The sequence below is a fragment of the Serinus canaria genome, chromosome 13, assembly GCF_022539315.1.
Source record: "Serinus canaria isolate serCan28SL12 chromosome 13, serCan2020, whole genome shotgun sequence".
Classification (NCBI taxonomy): domain Eukaryota; kingdom Metazoa; phylum Chordata; class Aves; order Passeriformes; family Fringillidae; genus Serinus; species Serinus canaria.
This window is the reverse complement of record NC_066327.1, coordinates 12,570,137-12,590,130: the sequence shown is the minus strand read 5'-3', so window position 1 is coordinate 12,590,130 and position 19,994 is coordinate 12,570,137. Positions and strand designations below refer to the sequence as shown.

At 46.5% G+C, this 19,994-nt stretch overlaps 1 protein-coding gene across 2 annotated transcripts in view; it reads right to left on the bottom strand.

The window, feature by feature from the left end:
* Positions 1–11,314, bottom strand: part of GRIA1 (glutamate ionotropic receptor AMPA type subunit 1) — a 119,938-nt gene extending 108,624 nt beyond the window's left edge. For both annotated transcript variants that reach the window (XM_009091473.4, XM_009091474.4), the window contains exons 1-2: positions 11,098–11,314; positions 8,863–9,000 (exon numbers count right to left, since the gene is read on the bottom strand). In XM_009091473.4, coding sequence (XP_009089721.1) covers positions 8,863–9,000; positions 11,098–11,179 — 220 coding nt within the window. In that variant the 5' untranslated portion in view covers positions 11,180–11,314. The remainder of the gene's footprint in view (positions 1–8,862; positions 9,001–11,097) is intronic.
* Positions 11,315–19,994: the final 8,680 nt, after the last annotated feature.

Sequence of the window (19,994 nt, the reverse complement as noted above, 5' to 3'; positions counted from 1 at the left end):
GGAAGCAGGGATGGAAATGCAGGAGCTGTCCCCCTTGAGGGCTGAACAGTGAATTCTCTGCCTTCCAAGCATCAGCACATAGATACGGGCATGTCTGGGAGCACAAAGAGCTGATTTTCCAGTCTGTGTGTGGCTGTGGATGGGTGACCTCCTGCAGGCCCTGGGACTGCTCAGGGCTCTGTGGGTTCAGGAGAGGTGCTGCTATCTGCTGCCCCCGAGGTCTCTGTGAGTCTGGCACACCAGGCTGCTAAGGTGGAGGATGTTATGATATAGATGACTCAATGTTAGAAATCTGCCTGACTTCATCCACACATTCCTTGCAGGTTCCCAAACAAAGGATGACTCTTAACGCCTGCCAGCCAAGGCTAATCCAGGACCCAGACTCCAGGGACCTGGGGAGATCTGTTCCCTGACAGTGCAGGAGAGGCTCCACTCTCCCCACAGCCTCTGCCTTTGCTTCCCCACAGGAAAGGAGCACAGGGACACCCAGATTGCCATCCCCACACCTTGAAGCTGCAGACAGTGGCTTTTGGCACAGCCATAATGAGCTGAGCAGGAGACCCCAGAATGAAGGCAGGCTAGAACACTGAATTATTTCCGATTAAATCCGTGAAATACACTCAGATCTGCCTTTGCTGGGGACAGGCTGGGGAGAGCTGCTGTGCCTGCCTGTTTTTCTGGGACAGTGAGCTGGGAACTGCACTGCTGCTGGGGCTGCACTGCTCCCTGCCTCCTCCTCACCTGCAGCAGCCCCCTCTCCTCACCCCTTCCCCCACTGCAGCCACGTGTGGTTTGGCTTTCTATTCCTTCCTTTGGTACTTCATTAAAGACATTAATCACCTTCTGCACAAAGACATTTCTCCTGAACTCCCTGCAGGCCAGGCCTCTTTCTCTGCTGGCTGCTCAGCCCTTGCAGGCACAGTGCAGGGGCTCAGACCTGCCCCCGTTTCCCTGCTGACCTGGGGTCACCCCAAGCCTCCCCTGCCATGCATGCTGTGACAAGAGCCTCCTTTCCAGCTCACCTTCCCCTCACTGTGGTCTACATCCCAGCATTTGTCTCCTTTTACCCTGGCCAAACACTCCCAACACATGACTATCATACATAGGAAGGTGGAGGACAGGAGGAAGCTGAGCTGTGGTGCTGACCAAACAGGAGACACCATCAGCTCCAGTTCAGAGCAGAAGGAGGCACAGCCCTCAGAAAGAAAAACCTCCCCTTGCTTAGCTAAGGGCTGAAAAGGCAGACAAGGGAGAACTCCACCTACTGCACTTCCACAGCCCCTCCAGAGCTGCTGCCTCTCCCCTTTCCCACGTCATGTCTCCTGCTCCAGGGTTTCTTCACCCTCTGTCCCTGTGTGCTCTCTGTTGGACTTTGCTTGCCTGTGCTTTCCTCACAAGCTCCCAGGCCTGCTGGTAATCTTTTCTGCTGTCTATCTGCCAGAATAGCAGTGCTGCTCTCCCTCTATGGGATGGCACTGAATGGGATGTGGGTGCTGCGTGGAAGGAAAGCCAACAAGGCTCGGGGCGCTCTGGGGATGTTGGCAGCCCAGCAGGAAAAAAACCACCTCTGAATCTGTGTAATCACTAATGTCTTTTGCTTGTTGAAGCTCTCTGCTAGCAAAGATCAAAGCAAAGTGTTTGGGAGGGCAGGGAGGTGAGGAATAGCCCTTGATTTCATGTGAGATTCTTCCACATTCTGCATCCAGATTACTTAGAGAAATTTCTGTATCTCTCCTCTGACCCTCCAGCCCTCAACCTTTCATTTCCCTCCCACTTCATCTCCATTAGCATAGTGGCAGGATCTCACTTACAAAATCCAAGCCAAGACTCCTATAGCATATAGAGAAATGCAGACACATATGCCACATCCACACGAGAATCCTGCCATCAGTACAACTCAATCTTAGACATCAGTTGTTTTCTTTTGCACTCCTCCACTCTGTCAAAAACAAATAAAATCAAGGAACGAAAAGACCCTCTTAAAGAAGCCAAGATATGGCAATTTTTAGCTGTCACTCACTTCTTCACTGCCTCTCACTGCTGCTTCCTCAAGGGGTCACTCAGTCTGGCGAAGCATAAGCACAATCTGAATTGCAACCCTGGGTGAGGATTGGCAGTGTTTGGTTTGCAGGCAACAGGGAAAATAACTGATCTACATGAAAAAAAAAAAGAATCAACATTTCAGGAAGCCTTTGTCTTTTTGTGTTGTTTTTTTTTTTTCTGGGGGTGTTTTTCTTTAAGAATGCCCCAGAGGGGACAAGTGGGTGGCTGCTAAAAGGACAGTGTGAGAAAATCAGCTGGAGGCTCGTTACTGTTTAAGCTAATGAGCAAACACTTCAGCAGGTGAGCAGGGAGCAGTTTCTGCTGGATACCACACTGTTATTGCCCCAGTAATTCACTACCATTTGAAATATTTTTTGCTGGAATGATGGTGGATTGCAAATGGCTTGGTTTGGATCCCCTTCAGCACCTTGCCTAACTCCTGACTTCCTCAGGTGTTACCAAAGGATTTCACATGGAACTCTTCACTGGGAAAAACAGTTTCATTTCTACACAAGTAAAGTAAGAGAAATAAAACCTCTCTTTAAAGGAATGCAATTGAAATAAATGCATCTTTGTCTTCAGACTCGTGTTAATACCGCACCCCTGAGAATTTGGATCTTCAGAATATTAAAGTCTCCCTGACTTATTGCTTCTTTAAGGAGCATGTTGGTTTTGTGCTTGCTCTGAGCCCCACGTGTTACTGAAGCTAACTGGGACCTTTTCCATTTCTGGTGACAGAGAGCTGCTGCCTTTGGGGCCCTAACCCTATTAAAGGAAATGTAAATGTACATATCTAAAATTCCCACCAGTTTTGGAAATGAACAGCACACTTCCCCACGCTGCAATCCTTGCAGTCACATGAAGATTTCCACTCTCACCTTGCTAATAATGCCAAAAAATAAAGCCTGTCTGCTTCTGGCCTAGTAGAATCCCTATCACATGGAAAGGCTTTATTTTTAGAGAAGAAAAGATAAGCTGTGAGTGGAAACTGTGACTCTCACACAATGGACAGGTCTGGCCTGTGCTGCTCACTGTTTCTCAAATCCCTCTTCTGCCTACTGCAGAGCCCAAATTTTACTTCTTCACTCTCTTTTCTGCTTGTCACCAGTGCTGGGATCCTTTCCAGATGAGCAGATAGATTTGCAGGTGTGAAATTCCCCTTATTCCTCCCTCTGATTTTTCCCTATGGCGTCATATCTGCTTTTCTCCCCAGGCAACTCTCCCACCACCCAGGATTAAAAAAATTAAATACACAAAAAATAGTTATGCAAAGAAGAAGTGCCCCCATGGCCTTTGAAGAGATGGACACACCAGATTGGGGGACACTTTTCCTGATGTGTAGTGCCAGCTTCTCACAGGGCTGCCAAAAGACAAGGGGACCCCCATCAGTCCCCTGCTGGTGGAACTGATCCCCATTTACCCAAAACCTTGCATGCCCAGATCCCTGGAGGCAGACAGACAACGTGCCCTGTCCTGGCAGCCATAGCTGAGGGAATGGCTTAGCAATCATGTTCTAAATGCTTTTCCTTCTTGGGTAAGTCATATGGGACAAGCTCCTGCCTTCTTCAGCCGTGGCTGTGACTGCTGAGCACCCAGCACCCACCCCGGGGGTCCTGCTGGGACACAGGGGGCTGGTGTCACCTCCAGGACCTGCTCCCTCCTGTTTGGCAGGATTTCACCCATCAGCACACTCCAAGCTGCTGGCATCTCACTGAACAAACACACACTTACTAGAAAGCTACAGCCCATCCCTGCCCAAAACTGAGCAACCTTAACCTGAGGTTGATCTAACGTGAATTGATGCTCCGTGATTCATCTGTCTGCATCACATCTTTTCCTGTTACATAATCCAAGGAGATGTATCATCTTGTAGTACCTGTGTTGTATTAATCAGACTGCATCTAATCTTTAGATCCATGTTTCTGTTGGCTTAACTCACATTAAATAGTCATAGCAAGCATCCTGAGCTCTGCAGGGGAAAAAAAATCCCAGAGCACTAACATGAGATTTCTGACACTGTGAAAATAAAAACAAGTTTAGCAACACCACAACTATTACAGGGCTGGGCTTATTTAGACTGTGGAAACTTAATTATAAAAATTGCATTCTAAGTGATTACTGCTGGAATAATTACAGCAACACCTTTACAAGAAATGGTGACCATCATATGTTTGTCAACAAAGAAGCTTCCTTTAAATTCAACACCCAATAATTGTTTAATTAAACCACATTAAGTTCCTCTTTTGAGAACATTCAAATGCTTGCCTATTCCTTCCTATCTCTGAGAGGTAATTTAGGAGATAAAAAGCAATTTCTATAAATACTCTATCTATATATGTAAGTATCCAAGGAAAAGAAGAAAAAGAAAGACTTCATTTCATAGCTGATCTGGATGTAAGCTTGCTGCTATTGATAAGAACATAAGCACAGAGTGAGTGATCACTACAAATCCCTCTCTAATTGGTGCTTGGAGGCCTTAATAAAATATGAACAGAATCCAAACTACATGTTCATTTTCTAATTTGCAGAACAGATTCAACTGTTGATATTCTAGCAGCACCCACAGCATATACTGGGTATGAGGACCCCACAGTAACTGTATCTGTGCATACAGGAAAGGAGAGGGATAAATAATTCATTGTTTTTCAGCCTCTTTACAAGTTTTCTTGCAGCTGCAAAATCCTGTTGCTATCCTGTGCAGACCCCTGTGTTTCAGGTGTGCAGCTCCTGAGTGTCCCTTGCCAGCAGCCCACCACCCAAGCACACAAAATCTGGTGGCTGCCTCAGTAAAGCTGCAGGGCTCAGTGATGAACAGGGGTTATTTTAGTCACTGGTCATCCCTGCAAAGCAGCCTGAGTTTGGCAGGGGCAGTTTTACCAAGCTGGTAACTCACCTTGTGTGGCAGCTGCTGACCCAGGGCAGGCTGCTGCTGAGCCATCCTCTTCTCAGGACAGCCAGAGAAGCCTCCACGCCTGCCTGCTGCTGCCAGGCTCACCTGGGGACCTCAGCCAAAGGCTGAAAGCAAGAATCTCTGCACCACAAATTAAATAAAGCTATGGAGCTGTGGCTGAAACAACTCATACTCCCTGAGGAGCTGGGCTCTGCTCAGGATGGGATGCGCATTGCACTGTGCACAGCTGGAGGCTGAGATGAAGAATAGGAGAAAACTATTGCCAGCACAGGTTGACTCAAGAAAGAAACCTCTCATTCCTTTGCTGTCAACAGCACACAGTGCTCCCATCCACTGTGGACCTTCTAGGGACAGGAATTTGCAGATCTCTCTTAAGCTGCAAAGTTCCTGTGCCCTTGGATCTGGCATCCCCCTTCCCACCCCTCTCCATTGTGACCTGCAGCATCAGCTCTCCTGAGCCGAGTCTGCCCTGAGAGCAGTCAGACATGGCAAAAACCAGCATGGTAGGGGCTGCTAGACCCTGTGTGCAGGGCATAAATCTCTTTTCCAAACATGGATGAAGACAGAACCTCTGAACATGCCTTTAAAGTGGACCAGAAGGTTTTTTTCTCTGCTACGTCACCAGATAAACATTTCAGCTACACCACACCATCATTTGTAGTCACGTGGCACTGCTGTGTAATTCTGCTGAAGGAAGGACTCTCAATTCACCTAAACAATTTCCTTGGCCTTTGAAGAAACAGCACAAAATTATAAAGCCTCCTAACCTTTAGTTAAGAACCCTCAGAGAGGCAGGTGTGTACTTTCATATGGGTAAGCCCCATCAGGCACCCAGCTGCAACCACGGAGCGTGTTCATTACCAGCTATTCTGTGGGATGGAATGAATTCAGGAAGATATTTCAGTTTTTGAAATGTGCCCGTGCCTCAGTGATGCAACAACATTAGCATCAACCCCACACATGAAGCAGGAAGTCACCACACACATCCACAACCTCTTCTTGCTTTCTTAATGATTATGGTTTGCCTAAAATCATCATCTCCTGACGTCTTGCACACAGGGACCACAGGACCCGCACTGGGGTTTTCAAAATCACGGAGTAATGGTAAAAAGTCCACATCTAAAACACCAGAAATGTGAAAGTTATTGCTGTCACAGTGCCAGCCCAGCCACCACAGCAGCCTCTGGGCATTCTCCAGATTCCCCCCTCAGATGGGTGTCATTGTCACCAATCCGGCGGTCATTAGCGGCGCTGTCACCTGGGCAGGAGCTCCCTGCACCCACTGCCACTGTCACACCACAGCTTGCTCATCCTCAGCAGCTCCGTGCCAGGCAGAGGTGAGCAGTGCCACAGCTGATGCTGAGGTACATTTTGCACACGATTTCCTCAGCCAGGCTGCTGTCACTGTGCTGCACCTCATCCCCACCCCACAGCCTGCCCAACAAGGGGTTTGCTTCTGCTGCCAGCCCTGATTCTTAATACCTGCCCTGTGTTCTGAATGATGCTGCTTCAGACACTTGCCATATGGACTACACTTAGCTGGATCCCAGCACGGAGCAGGATGTGCAGTGGAGCTGGGACCTTGCTCAGATATCCTGCTGGAGACCCCCACAGGTGAGGCATCAGGTCCATGGGGTTCAAACACCCTGGACTAAACTGTCACAGAGGCAGGCAATGGCAATGGCAAGGAAATGCTGTGTTCTCCATCTCCATGGGAACAAAACCTGGTACTTTTAACTGGTAGCACGGCCAGTCTTTCCTCAGAAGATAAAGACCACTGTGTGGGCAGGGTTTTTATTCTCTCTAAATAAACAGATCTTTCTGCTGATATCTAGTCTTGGCAGCCAGGCAAGGAATTAGCTGGAAGATGAAGAATGAGCTAATTCCTGACAAAAGTTTCGCTTCAGCTCTAGAGTACTAAAATCAGGTCTCCTAATGGCCTGTTTTCTTTAGGTTGGGGGTTTTTTTTCACCCCTAGGGTACAGGGAATGACACCTTCTTTTGTGCTTACAAAACAAATGCTGCCTTCCATAGTCTGGAGGAACTTAGGAAGTTTTTAATTATAAGAAAAGCAAAACGAGGACAAGTGAAGTTGGACTGTGCAGAGTGCTCTGCTGGTCTGATCTAGGACAATGTGCCCTACATAGAGCTCAAATATAACATCCTTTGGGAGGCTGCCTTGCTTCCATTCAGCCTTTGTGAGACCACCCCTGCCCCCGCAGTACTAATGACAGATTCCTGAAGCATAACTGGTGTCATGGTCTTGCCATCAAAGCTGTAAACAAAACCATTAGTGGCAGGCATGGAGAGGGAGGGAAAGCCATGTGCAGATGGCGAATTTATCTGAGTGGTATTCTTGCAGTTTCTGCTTTCTTCCTGCTATCAGGTCTGAAATAGCTCATCCTCAGCCACAGTCAGCAACTCTACCCCAGGTGGGTGACGTTTTCCCTTGATAGATACAAGGTCTGGCTTTTTTCTTCTATTTGTCTGGTTTTCCTGCCAAGAAAGTGCCATTGGATAGAGCTGAAATAGTTGCTCTTCCTTGATGGAAACCTTGTAGTTGGCAAATAGAGGGATATTAAAGAAAATAGAAAATCTTTAGATATGCCATTAGATACTGCAAAGAAAGAGTGGCCAAATTGTTACTTCTCTCTCTTATACCATACTGGGAAGCAAATTCCTGAGATCTTGTATTTGCAAACCCTCCAACAGAAAATATCACAACTTTTTTTTTTTTTCTTCATAAAGCCTCATTAATTCTCCTCCTGGCTCTTTCTTCCAGGAGATCCCTTCTGTGCACTTCTGAGCAGAGAGAACAGTTTGTGTTCACCTCTATCCCACACAACTAAACTGCAGGGGGGATGTTTCAGTGACTCAAGAGGACACTACAGATGCCAGCCAAGAACAATCCAACAGGCTCAATGAAGGGAAGGCTTCCTCCAGCCTCTCCTGACAGCCCCCAAACACACGCACAGGTTCAGAGAGTGTCAGCAGCAGTGTCTGACACCAGGTCAAACCACAGAATTCTCTGAGCATCACACCCTGCTGGCACGAGCCCCTCGCCCACAGCACTGCACCCTGTGCTCCAAGGAAAGCAAAGGCTGCCACAGCAACCACAGGGCTGTGTTAGGGGTTTAGTTTTTATTTGGTTTCCTCCTCCTGGTCTTGTTTGTTGCTGCTAACCTTGGCTTTTTCTAGCAAGCCAGGGAGTTTTCCCCAATAATATCATCTAATGAGAACAGTACAGGCAATGTGCTGTGCTTTAGCAGGGTGCAGATACACCCTGAGCTCAATTCCGTGCTGCAAACTCATTCCTTTATATCTGTTTTTAGACCCAATGAATGCATTTCTTGAAACTAGAACTCTCTTACCTCTCTGTCATTATTAGGCATGCCCTTATTGTGGATTTAGACTCCACTTGCACCAAGCTGCTGGTTTCTGCTAGGTCTTTCTAAATTACAAGGACAGATGGTTAAACTGGGGCTGAGGAAGAAGCTGTTCACACTAAACAGAGACTTCTGTGCACTCTGTGGGTGGAAAGGGGTGTCTTTGTTGTGCATCACAGCTATGGGAAATATGGGGATGAAACCTCAATATAATGAGTTGGGCAGAGGTTAGAGGAACAAGAGGAAATGAAATGTTGGGGGGTTTGCACCACTTTGGGTGCAATGGAAGGGGAGACACAAGACATGCTGGATAACTGCAGCACTACCTCACCCCTATTCCTCAGCACAAACCAAAACAACCCCAAAACCCTTTGTCTGTATGTTTGGGTGTTTTTTTGCCTGGATCCTAAAGGTGAGCTGCACATTTGCTGCAAAATGTCCCATATTTCAGACAGCCAACAAAACCAAGTCAGGAATAAAGAAGCCAAAGAAAGGCAGAGCACAGGGAATGCTGGTACTTACAGGTGTATGTCATTTCAAAGCTGTCACTGATGTTCACAATGTCGATCTGGGGAAGGAGCTTAGGGGGTTCTGTGAGCTGAGACAACGCAAACCTGAAAGCTGCATGTTCCTGGGACTGTTGATTAGGAAACAACCCCCCTGGGGAGAAAAACAGAACCATAAGAAGAAAGCTCTTAAGAACATTCATATTAGAAACATCATCAGTCCAAAATACTGCTGAGAGCAGAGCCTACAGCTCTGCAGCCCGGGGACAGCCTCCAAACTCAGAAATCCTCCAGAAGGCAAGAGCCAAGGGTTCTGTGCCCACTGTGGACAGGTTGGGAGCACAAAACCTTCCAACATGTCTGTTATGTAAGCCTGGATCACATACAGGAGCCCTGCTGCATCCCCAGGCCAGGCAGCTGCAGGACAGCGAGAATCCATGGGGTGCAGCTCAACCTCCTCACCCCCATAACTTCAAGCAGGAGGAAGGGGAATTCTGTCAATATCACCTCAGCACAGGAAGAATGAGATCCTTCCTTCCTCCCCTCGCTTGGAATGAGGCTCAGTTTAAGCCCTGCTGAGGAGGAGAGCTTTGCTACAGGAGGGTTGCAGGGGTCCCCCCACACTGTGGGACTCTGGGGTACGGGGCAGCCTGGCTGAGCCTGGCCCAGCAGGGGACAGTGCTGTGACAGCCACAGTGACACGGGACTGTGACCAAACAGCTGCTGCTGCTGGAGGTGTGCTGCACAGAAAACCCTTGAATTTAACAGGTGACCGTGGCCAAACTCGAACTGGGCAGGAAACTTACAGCTTGACCCTCAGAGGAATCGATCTATACAGAAGCACAGATAAGCCCAGGACCACAGAATGATTCAAACAGGGCAGGAACTGGGACCAGGCTGGACCTGAGCTCAAAGCCTCTCCTTCCCCATGGATCTGGAACAAAGTGCAGCGATAACCCAGCCTAGGAAAAGTTTCCTGCTGCTCCCCCAGCAGGAACCTTGGCTTGCAGCAGATCCCTTCACAGCCTCCAGAAAGATGTTCTTAAATCCTGCCTGTCTTGTAATCTATATGCATTTGAAGAAAGCGCTGCTATTGGCATTTCAGGAGGAGGGAAACAAAGCACTTAGCAACAAGGAAGAATTAAAATAAAACTGCAGAAAGTATCAATGCCCAAGACGACTTGAGGAAGAAACATATAGGCAAGGACCTGCCATCAACGTCACTTTTCACATCTTTAGTAGAGGGGGCATCTCCTTGTGTGAAAAGGGCTATTTGTGCACCAATATCCCCCCACCTCCCCCGTTCCTCCCACCCCACAGCCTAATCACGGAATCAGATGCTCGTAGCCAAGTTGCGTTCGTTGAAAGGCAAAAAAAATCTGGGATCTTCCACAAATTTGGGGTAAAGGGGAGACAGGAAGGGAGGGAGACAAGGATGCAGCATCAACAGCAATAAAAGCACTGATTGTGCAGCTGGACTCAGGCAGGAGTTGCCTGAACTTAGTGGATTACCAATTGATTGGCATCGTAAAGAGAAGGGAGGAGGGAAAGAAAACCGGCATGCAAGGGAAGGGAATTTGGGGCTAGGTTACAAACGATCACCAATAAAGATCAATGGGAGAGTAATAATGAACGCGGGGAAGGAGGGAGAGGAGCACTGAGAAGTTACAGGAAGGGAGGATGGAATCAAACAGGCACTGCTGGTGTGCAGGGGAAGCAAGTGGCGTGAAATGGAAAGAGACTTCAATGCAAGATCTTCTTCCAATAGCTTTGCCCTTATTCTTCAGCAATAACAACAAGAGAGCGTCTGTTTGTTACCTCCCGTCCCAGTTACCTACAGATGAGAGCATCCTCACCAAAATGTATCAGGCAAATGACGATTTTGCAAATGCAGCAACACACAATGGCAGCCCAGGCATTTCTCAGGGCAAGAAACAGATATTTTTTCATACTTCCTCCATTTCGGAGGCACTTTTTTCCCTCTGTGTTGGTGTGTGTGTATGTGTGTGTGTGCAGGCATTTATTCCCAATCTACCCCTCCCCCAAATCCAAACGGATCCATCTCTGCTCCGGCAAAGCTGGTACCAACGCTCACATCCAGCCCTCGCAGTTCAGCCCCTGGCTCTCTCTCACACACATACACACACATTGAGCCTTTGCAAGCACACGACCGGGTCAGTTTTCACCCCCACCACCCCCTCTCCACCCTTACCCACTGGTCAGGGACCATCTCCCCCAGCCCCGCACTCACCTATCTGGATGTTGTTGGGGAAATTGGCCCCTAACACCGCCCCTAGGAAACTGGTGCAGAAGAAGGCAAAAATGTGCTGCATATTCCCTTTTGCATTGGAGAAAAAGAAGCCCAGTTCCAAGCATAGATTTGATTTTTCCCCCGCTCTGCTCTCTTTAGCTGCCTCTCTCGCCTCCCCTCCGCTGCGCCTTCGGGATGCGCGTCTCCCCCGCTCGGGCTCCAGCGCTGAGACTGCCGCTGAGCAGCGCCTGGCAGCAGGATTAACTGAGCCCCGAGAGAAAGAAAGAGAGCCCGCTCCTCATCCACATCCCTCCCCCGCCACACACAGCGCACACGCACACGCACACGCCAGGCGCTTCCACCCAGCTCCTGCCCCTGCTCCCAGCTGCAGCTCCACAGCTGGAGCCGCATCCCCCCGACCCCGCTCTGCCCCCGGGGGTCCTGCCTCTGGTCTCTAAGGGCAATGCCCACCTGCCCCTAAATCCCAGCTTTGCCCCTCAACTTCTCCTGGCAGGAGCTCCAAAGAACCTGCGAATCAGTAGGTGGCAAACTCCTCTAGAGAAAGAGCCTCGCCTGCCTGGGATCCATCGCTTCCCAACCTGGGCTCGCACCCCTGGCTCCAGGAGTTGAACCGGTCACTCTCCGGAGCCTGGCTCATTAGGATAACAAAGAGGGTCCTGCAAATGTGCCCTGGAAGGAAGGATTTCAGAGCAACAAACGAGAGATCCTGAAGGATTAAAAAGGAAACCCCCCCATCACCTTTCTCATTGATTTTTCCTGCCCGTTGTTAATGGATGAGACTTTTCACCACTGCACTTGATGTGGAAGAATCTAAACTCACTAGCACCATCAGACAGGGCAGGCTTCTGAAATTAGGGGGCTATCTTAACCTGGACCATTTCAGAAGCTGTTCATGGCAGGTCTAGAGCTGTTTCATGGCAAGGCTAGAGCTTATTTGACCGTGGGCAGCTTTGCTCAAAAACAAAAGGAAGAGAAAACTAAAGGCAGAACCAAGAAAACCCAGCTCCTAGGTACAACTTGGGATTTGGAAATATTTGAAGAGGAACTGTAGTGAACACAGAGCCATAGTCACCTCAGAAAGGAGAGAAAATTCACCCATTCCCCCCAAAGTGCCCAACCAAACCAAAACAAGCCAAGCCAAACCAAACCAAACCAAAGGCCATTCATGCCAGAAGCCAGAATCTGAAATCCCATGTCCAGGCCCAGATATTCTGCCCTTGATGTTTCCAGCCTTGATACACACCAGGGGCCCATAGCAGAGAAGAAATAGAGAAAAAAAAAAAAAATAAAAGGATGTTTGGGGCAGAATTAGAAAGGACTCAGATGCTCTGTAGTGTCCCTTGTCCTTGTGCCCTCTCCCCACCTCCAAATGCGTGTGGTTAAACCAAAAGAACACCAAAGAGTGGTGAGCAGTGTTTAAAGGTCAATAATTGCTCCTGCATAAGGACCACTTGGATAGAGGGGCACACTGCAGAGTGGGAAGACTGAAATGGGACATGACCAAGCCTGCAAAATCTGCAGCAGCACAGAAATGCTCCCTGTTGGCCACAGCACCCAGGTGTGACATAACTTTATGGTGCAGAGATAACACTGCTCTTTATATCCTCAGGCCTTTGTTTAATCTCTGCAAATAAAGAGTTTGGGATCTTTAATATCTTCCTAGACAGTTTTATGGATTTCACTGTGACTTCTAGAGTGACAAAATGCTGAAAGACCCAGGTAAATGCCAGAGTTGGTGTGGGGTCTCAGAACTGCACTCTTACAGCTTTGCACCAGAGAGGAGTTGCACTGATGCCTGCAACTTGGTGGAGTTACACTGCAAAAAACAGAGCCCAGAAGGTTTGCATTTTCCTCACGGTGAGTGATGAAACATCCTTCTAGGATGGACTCCTTCTTGCCTCAAAACACCCTTTCCCAGGTGACCAGGCAATGACTCTTGGTGCCAGGTTCACTGGAGAAGAAATTCAGGCACTCAGGAACCAGATAAAGGTGGTGAAAGGATGCCCTGACCCTGTCTCACTGCCTCGGTGACCTTCAGCCCACAGTCACATTCAAGCACAAAAAAATCCCCATCTGCTCTTGATAGGAACACCTTCACTAAACTTCCATTTCCCTCCCTGTATAATTTAAGCAATACTGATTTGAGGCTAAAATAGCCTGCTGATAGGTTTTATGGGATCTTGCTTTCCATCCAGAATTTAATAGAAACAGCTGCATTTATAATCTGAAGAGAGTCACTGAAGGATAACCAATGCAACAGAAAGATGCCAGCACGTTTTGCAAACTCCCAAACAGCCTATCTGATAACAATAATAGTAGCCATAACAATAAAATATTATAATAGCTTGCAGAAAGCTTGCACAGTCTCATTAATTAATAATGCTGCTTTTGTCTATAAACCTCTCAAAATGCAGGTGGCTTAACAAGGGGAACCTCACCACAGTGTAACAAGATAAGTAGTAATAAGATCATTATTTTAAGAAGGTATTCATTTCCGTTTTCCCTGCAGATAACAACATTTTATTCGGGGTTTGTTAGCATGAGGATGTTCAGAATTAACTCTAGGTGCACTGGAGGTTCTTTAAGTCAACATAAAAGCAGTATAATGTCTGAACTTCTGGCTAAAAACAAACTGAGTCTTGGGAAATAGATGAAACTCTTCAACTTCACAAGAGTAGTCACAACAGAAACACAGATCAGTCCACCACTCTTTTGAAAAAAACTCAAATGAATTATCCTGATTCTGGTAAACAACTGAAGGAGGTTTTTTTTCTCCTTTCAGGTTTCAGGAAACAATGAAAATAATGAAATACAGAATACAAGCATATTGCACAGAGCCATCTTAATCAGGAGCAACTGAAAATATCAGGGATGGAGTTTTGTTAGACCTGGATTTGGTCTCGGAGGGTTCTTGAATCATAGAAGGGACAGGCAGGCAACTGGTGGCCAACAGGGAACATCCAACATGGTTTTATGGGATTAATTAATGAAAATTGTAAAAAATTAGGTAAATACCAGTAAAAAAAAACCCAAACTTGTCAAATTTAAGAACTGTTAAAAAGGCATTTGGAAAGAGTGCATCTGATTCACTTCAGGGCTTTTCCAGACATGAGAATAAGAAAATGGCTATGGCCAGAGCTGCTGCTCCCCTTGTGTTCTGCCTGCAGCTGACCTTGCTGCACTGGGCAAGAACCTTTGTTCTCACCCACTTCTGCTCCAAGGTTTGGCTTGGAGCAAGAGGATTTTGGCTCTGAGAAGGATGCCTGCTGCCCTCCTTTTGCCCTGCTGTGCATGGTGTGCAGTTGTCCACCCCAGCAGCGTGCTCTGCCCTTGCTATCAGAGCTTTTGTTTCCAGGATGGGAAATCAGTGCTTGTTGCAGCAGATATATTTCTGCACCAGAAGCCTTGAAAAAACAAAGGACTCATTCACATGCAGAAGCCTCCAGCCTTGAAAAATGAGGAAATCAAGAGAACTCGGCATCCATCCGACCTCCCTGCAGAATTATTTCCCCCTGTGCCCACTGTGTTTTACATGATGCTCCTGAATGTCTTTAAAGAGGCTATTGAAACAACGATTTCCAAAATTCTTTTTATTTCCTAGCTGGACAATCTCTATAGGAGGCTTTTTACAAAGAGCAAAAATGTAATTATAGTGATTAATTTAAATAAACTCCAAACAATGCAGAATCTCATATGGTTTTCACAGAGCCTTGGCATAAATGAATGCTGATGGAGTGACAACACATTTCTCTGCTTCCCTTGGTCACCTCAATTTTGTTATTTTGGATAATGTACCACTCAAGGAATGATTGTAGCACAGGCTCTCAGAGGAGAGACTCCAGAATTTGAACATCAGGCATTTCCTTCAGTCCTTAAATCTAGGAGGTATTATTTACATTGAAAACCAGCATTTACAAACTCTTTACCCAATAATTTTTGGTAGAATCTCCTTGACAAAAGCATCCTCAGCAATGTTTGGTATCAGGCAGAAAAATCGTCCCTCATCCTCAACGATTTAGGTCTGAAGTGTCCACAGACCCTCTCTCTTTCACACAGCAGCTGGAGCTGTCAAATGAAAAATTTTGCCACCACAGAAGCAACTCAGAGAAGTTAAGGGAAGGATGAGCTTTTTTAGTGAGTACTAAAATGAGAAGATGTGGGACAGGAGCAACTCTTGAGATGATGACCACTCCAAGCAGGTTCTGACTGATGCCACACATGTGGGGGATGATGTTTTAAGGTCACCAGATATCGTTTATTAATTTACTGATTCCTCCTGATGGGGGAAACCTGATGTGAACCGAAACTGGGGAAAGTAGGCTTTTCCCACAAACTGTACAAAAATGTGCTTCTGTTGTCATGATGATTGCCCTATTACCATATTTATAAGAAATCCTTGCTTGCTCTGGGATAATTAAGTAAGTAAATGGACTGGAAGATAAACCTGTCAATCAGAGTGGCACTGCAAACACTGTGCACCCTTCAGCTGGAAATTCCTGAGCAGCAGCTGGCAAAGGCAGCTGTGCCTTGGCTGGGACAACTCTGGGATGGATCAGGGGAGGACTGGGGGCTCCAGAGCCACCCAACACAGCTGGATGGGGGTCTTTGACACAACAGGGCAGGTAATGGAATAATCTCTAGATTCACTCCAAGTTGAATATGCTACAAATTCAGATGTGCAACTCGGTTTTCTGAAGTTGTTTGTCCCGCCATCCAGCTGACCTGTTGAGGGTGGGTTTGTATCCAACAAATGGACTTGCAGTGCTCAAGCAGGGGCTGTTCTGACAGACAGTGATACAGCCACTCCTGCACAATAAATACTGCACAGTAAATATCTCCAGAAGCACTCATGAAAACACCTCAAACCTCTCTGTGACGAATCCCAGCTGACCCCTTTACTGACTCCCCGGAAAGGAAACTTTACCATCTGCAACCCCAAACCCACTCTCTTCCTTGTACATGGAAAGCTGCTAGCACACATTTTTTTTTCCCCTCCTGGTGAATGGTTGATTTATAACTACTTATAGAATCTCTCTGTGCCCTAGTCTCAGTTTACGCTCTTTGCTGAGTCATAAACATAAATCAGAGATGTGGGTGGATCCCTGTTTGTTATTAAAGCACCTTCTGTTTCTCTAATCCTCACCAGAGGAAGCAGAAATTACTGGTAATACATTAAAGTTACAGTAGCTTGTTGGAGAATATAATACCCCCCCAGATTATTGCCACAGATTGGATGTCATGTTATTTTCTTATTGAATGGAAGATCAAATAAATTATAAGTATTAAAAAAAATTGTTGAAAATATATGCTAGGAGATTTTTGACTGTGAAAAGGCAGACACAGGGGATGCAATCTCAATTGGAGATTCTGATTAGCAATAATTCAGTCAAATGTTCATATACATGATAAAGTTTTCTTTCACTCAAAGTTCCCAAAACATTGTGAATGCTCCAGATGAAGTCAAATAACGATAGAGGTGATTACACAGTTTAATATTGATGTACAAATCAACACTCATTTTTAATCCCTGGCATCAAACCCAAGATGTGCAGAAAACAAACGTGAAATGAGGAAGATAAAAGGATGCTGATTTAGGAAATTTTAAAAAACAAAAATCAACAAAAAACCAACAAACCAAAAAGCAGCAGCAGCAGCAATTGCCACAATTCAAACAGCCATACAAAGATTCCATCATTGCCATCTGGCTCCATGGCTCTCAGGCTGCTTTGCTAACAACAAGATAAACAAATATGTGGGCTGAGCTTTAGGGTAGCTGATCCTGGCCTTTCCAATAGTCAGAGGACTCAAAGTTTTGAACTGGAGTGTCTGAGTCAAGAAAAGAGGCATCAATTTCCAGCCCTTGCATCACATCCTACTGGAACAGGCTGCCAGCTACCAGCTGGGAAGGGGGAAGTCTGTGCACAAAGGAGAAAACTTAAAAAATCACCAGAATTATCAGTGTCATTCTGTCATGAATTTCTGCAATCAATACAGATATTCATGTCACTTCTCTTCATCCTTTAATTTCTACCCATTCTCTCTCTCACAGGGAAATGAGAATTTCAATGTTGGATCAAACCACACAAAATCCCACCCTGAGTGTCTCAGCCTCGCACACAGCTTGGTCTTCAGCACATTTGCAGTCTGTATGTATTAAATGGGTTGGATTTCACAGGGACAGGTAACTGATTGGAAACAGACACCTCTGAAAAGTCTACAGAGAGCTTTGCATATGTGCACCCTGTACAAATAGTCTGAACTCCTTCAAAACACTGTCAGAAGAAAACCTCACTGCAATACAAAATACCATTATGTAATTTTATATGAAAAGTTGTCTAAATTGTTAAAGGATGTGAAAGCAAGCTGCAGGGGGAAAGTTACTGCAGGGGGAAGGGGACACTGGGCAGCAGCTGTTGGTCCCCACAGTGCAGTGGGCTGGTGCAGGGGCACTGCCTCTTGCACACACCCACCAGCAAGGTCTCCAGCTCAGCCAGCACTGTTCAGCTGCTCTGTCTGGACAAAGAGCTCCAAAGTTTAGTGGATGCATGAGGATCTGTAGGTTGTCTATAATTTCTCCTCTTCTTTTAGACACAAGAGGAATGGCAGGAAGGTAAGGATATAATCTGAAAAAATGCAATTTTTAAAAAGCATTCCATTTTCCAGGCTGGAAGAGAGAAATAAAGGATGCAGGCCCTGTTACACCAAGTGTTTCTGGAGGTGTCCCATGTTAGGGACTTTACGTACTCATCAAGGTTTTTGCCTGAGACTCTTTGTACATCACAGGCACAGATCAGTGCTGTGTTACAAACAAAAGGCCAGACTCCCTTTGTACTCCCAACAACTGATCAAGACAGAAAGGACAGCACACAAACACCTTGTCACCTGGCACACCACAAAGTTTGCAACCCGTTGTAGCAACACCTACAGTAAGAGCAAGTGGGAATCAGAAGGGAGCAGATCATTAGTGAGAAAGGAAAAGAACAGAGCTGAGGAGGTTCAGTCACCAAAAAAAAACCAACAAACCAACAAAGAAGATTTTCTTTTCAGGAATATAAAGATACAGTAATTGCTTTAGAAATCTTATGCATTTATGTGCATTTGCTTTGGATGCAGTCTAGGACTATTGGGCAACTGCACTGAGTCATGTTACTGGAGAAACCTGAGCTCCTGTTAAGCTGTGCAGAAGCAGCACAATCAACCTATAGCATCCTGTCACCTTGCCCACAGAAAGCTTCAATCACCCTAATCAGCTATTAATGGCCAGTGGTGGAAGAAAAAGAACATTTATCCCATCTGAGAGACTGGCAGGGGAATCAATTTGCCAGAGCTCACAGAACCCACAATAGGGCTGGGACTGAAGCACGCTGTGCATCTCTGCCACAGGAACTGCAGGAAAGTCCCCAAGCATGGAAACCTCATGTACTTGTCCCCTGCCCACGTCTCCTAGGAAAGCCCCCAAGAGCTGCTGCCATCTGTAGCAGCATGATGACAAGTGGTACACTGCCTAAAACGACACAGGGAACCACAGACATTTGGAAGTGATTCAGGTGAACATGGTGCTGCTTTGTGAAATGAATAATTTGCCAGGGATGGATTTGTGAGGCTCACTGCTAGCAAAGCTCTGGCTTCTCCTGGACACTGTGCAAACAGCCCTCATGATGGAAAGGCAGGTTTCAATCTGCTTGGAGCTCACTTCAATTCCAGGGCTGAAGATAAAAAGAGAGACAATGTGGAATGCACAGACCTGGTGACCTAATTCATTAATTACAGGCTGCTTTCAGTTTTTGATTCTGCTTTGCTCTGTGCATCTCACGGGCTCTTCCTACATACATCTCTCTTTTCCTCCTTCCTGCCAAGAAAGAGAAGCTATTTAGACTTCCTATCTAGTGTGATGATATCATATTTATTTATAAATGTTCATCCTTGAAATAAAAGGATGGGGATGATTGTGAGTGCTATGCATTTGAATTCCTGGCCCAGGGTTTGTGCTGCAGCCTCAGGAGTTTAGCTGGCCCTTGCTTCCAAGTCCTTCAGATGGTGAGCCACAGGTGCTGGGAGAGCCATCCCTAGCTGGCTGCATCCACAAAGCCATCCTGCCTCCTGCAGCTTTGCAATGGAGCATTTTCCCCCCAGAGTTGTGATTATGAAATGTCACCGTGGAAACAGTTGGAATATAATATCTGCTTGCTTGCTTTCCCCCACCCTCCCTCCCCTCCCACCAACCTCCTCACTTTCTGAAGTTATGTTTGCTGTGCAAGAAAAACCCTTCTTGTTCCCCTTCTCCCCCTCTAAACTGCAAAGGGGAGTGCGTGCACCTCAGAGTCACCCCCCAAAAATATCCCTATTCACTAACAGCTCCTTGGTACCTTGCAGCAAGGCAAAACCTACCAAACTCAACTGGCTGTTCCTGCAGCTACCAGGACTTTCTGCCTTCCTCTGTCAAATAATGACTTCTGTAAAATGGCACTATAAAGAGGCTTTGAGCCAGTAGGATCCTGGTCTGCTGTTGCTATATCTGGCACTGCAAGAAAGCCTCTACAGCAAAGCATAATTCCCCATCACACACCTCTGCTGTCCCTTCTGCTCTGCTGTCCTGTTCCCATTAGTGCTATAATGAGCATACAACACACACACAAATCTTGGTTCTCTTTCTGGTGTCCCACCACCTAGAGGCAGGTCTTTAGATGATGAGTTCTTTGTGCTCTGCCTATGTTAATAAAGCACGATTTTCCCCTAATCATGATTTCTTCCACGATTCTCATCAGCATCACAAAAGGTCAGAGCTGTCCACCTGGGAGTGGAAAGGTCAGTTCACTTTGGATCTGACACGTGCTATCTCGTAGCTCCTGGAATATAATCAGCTCACTTCATATTTA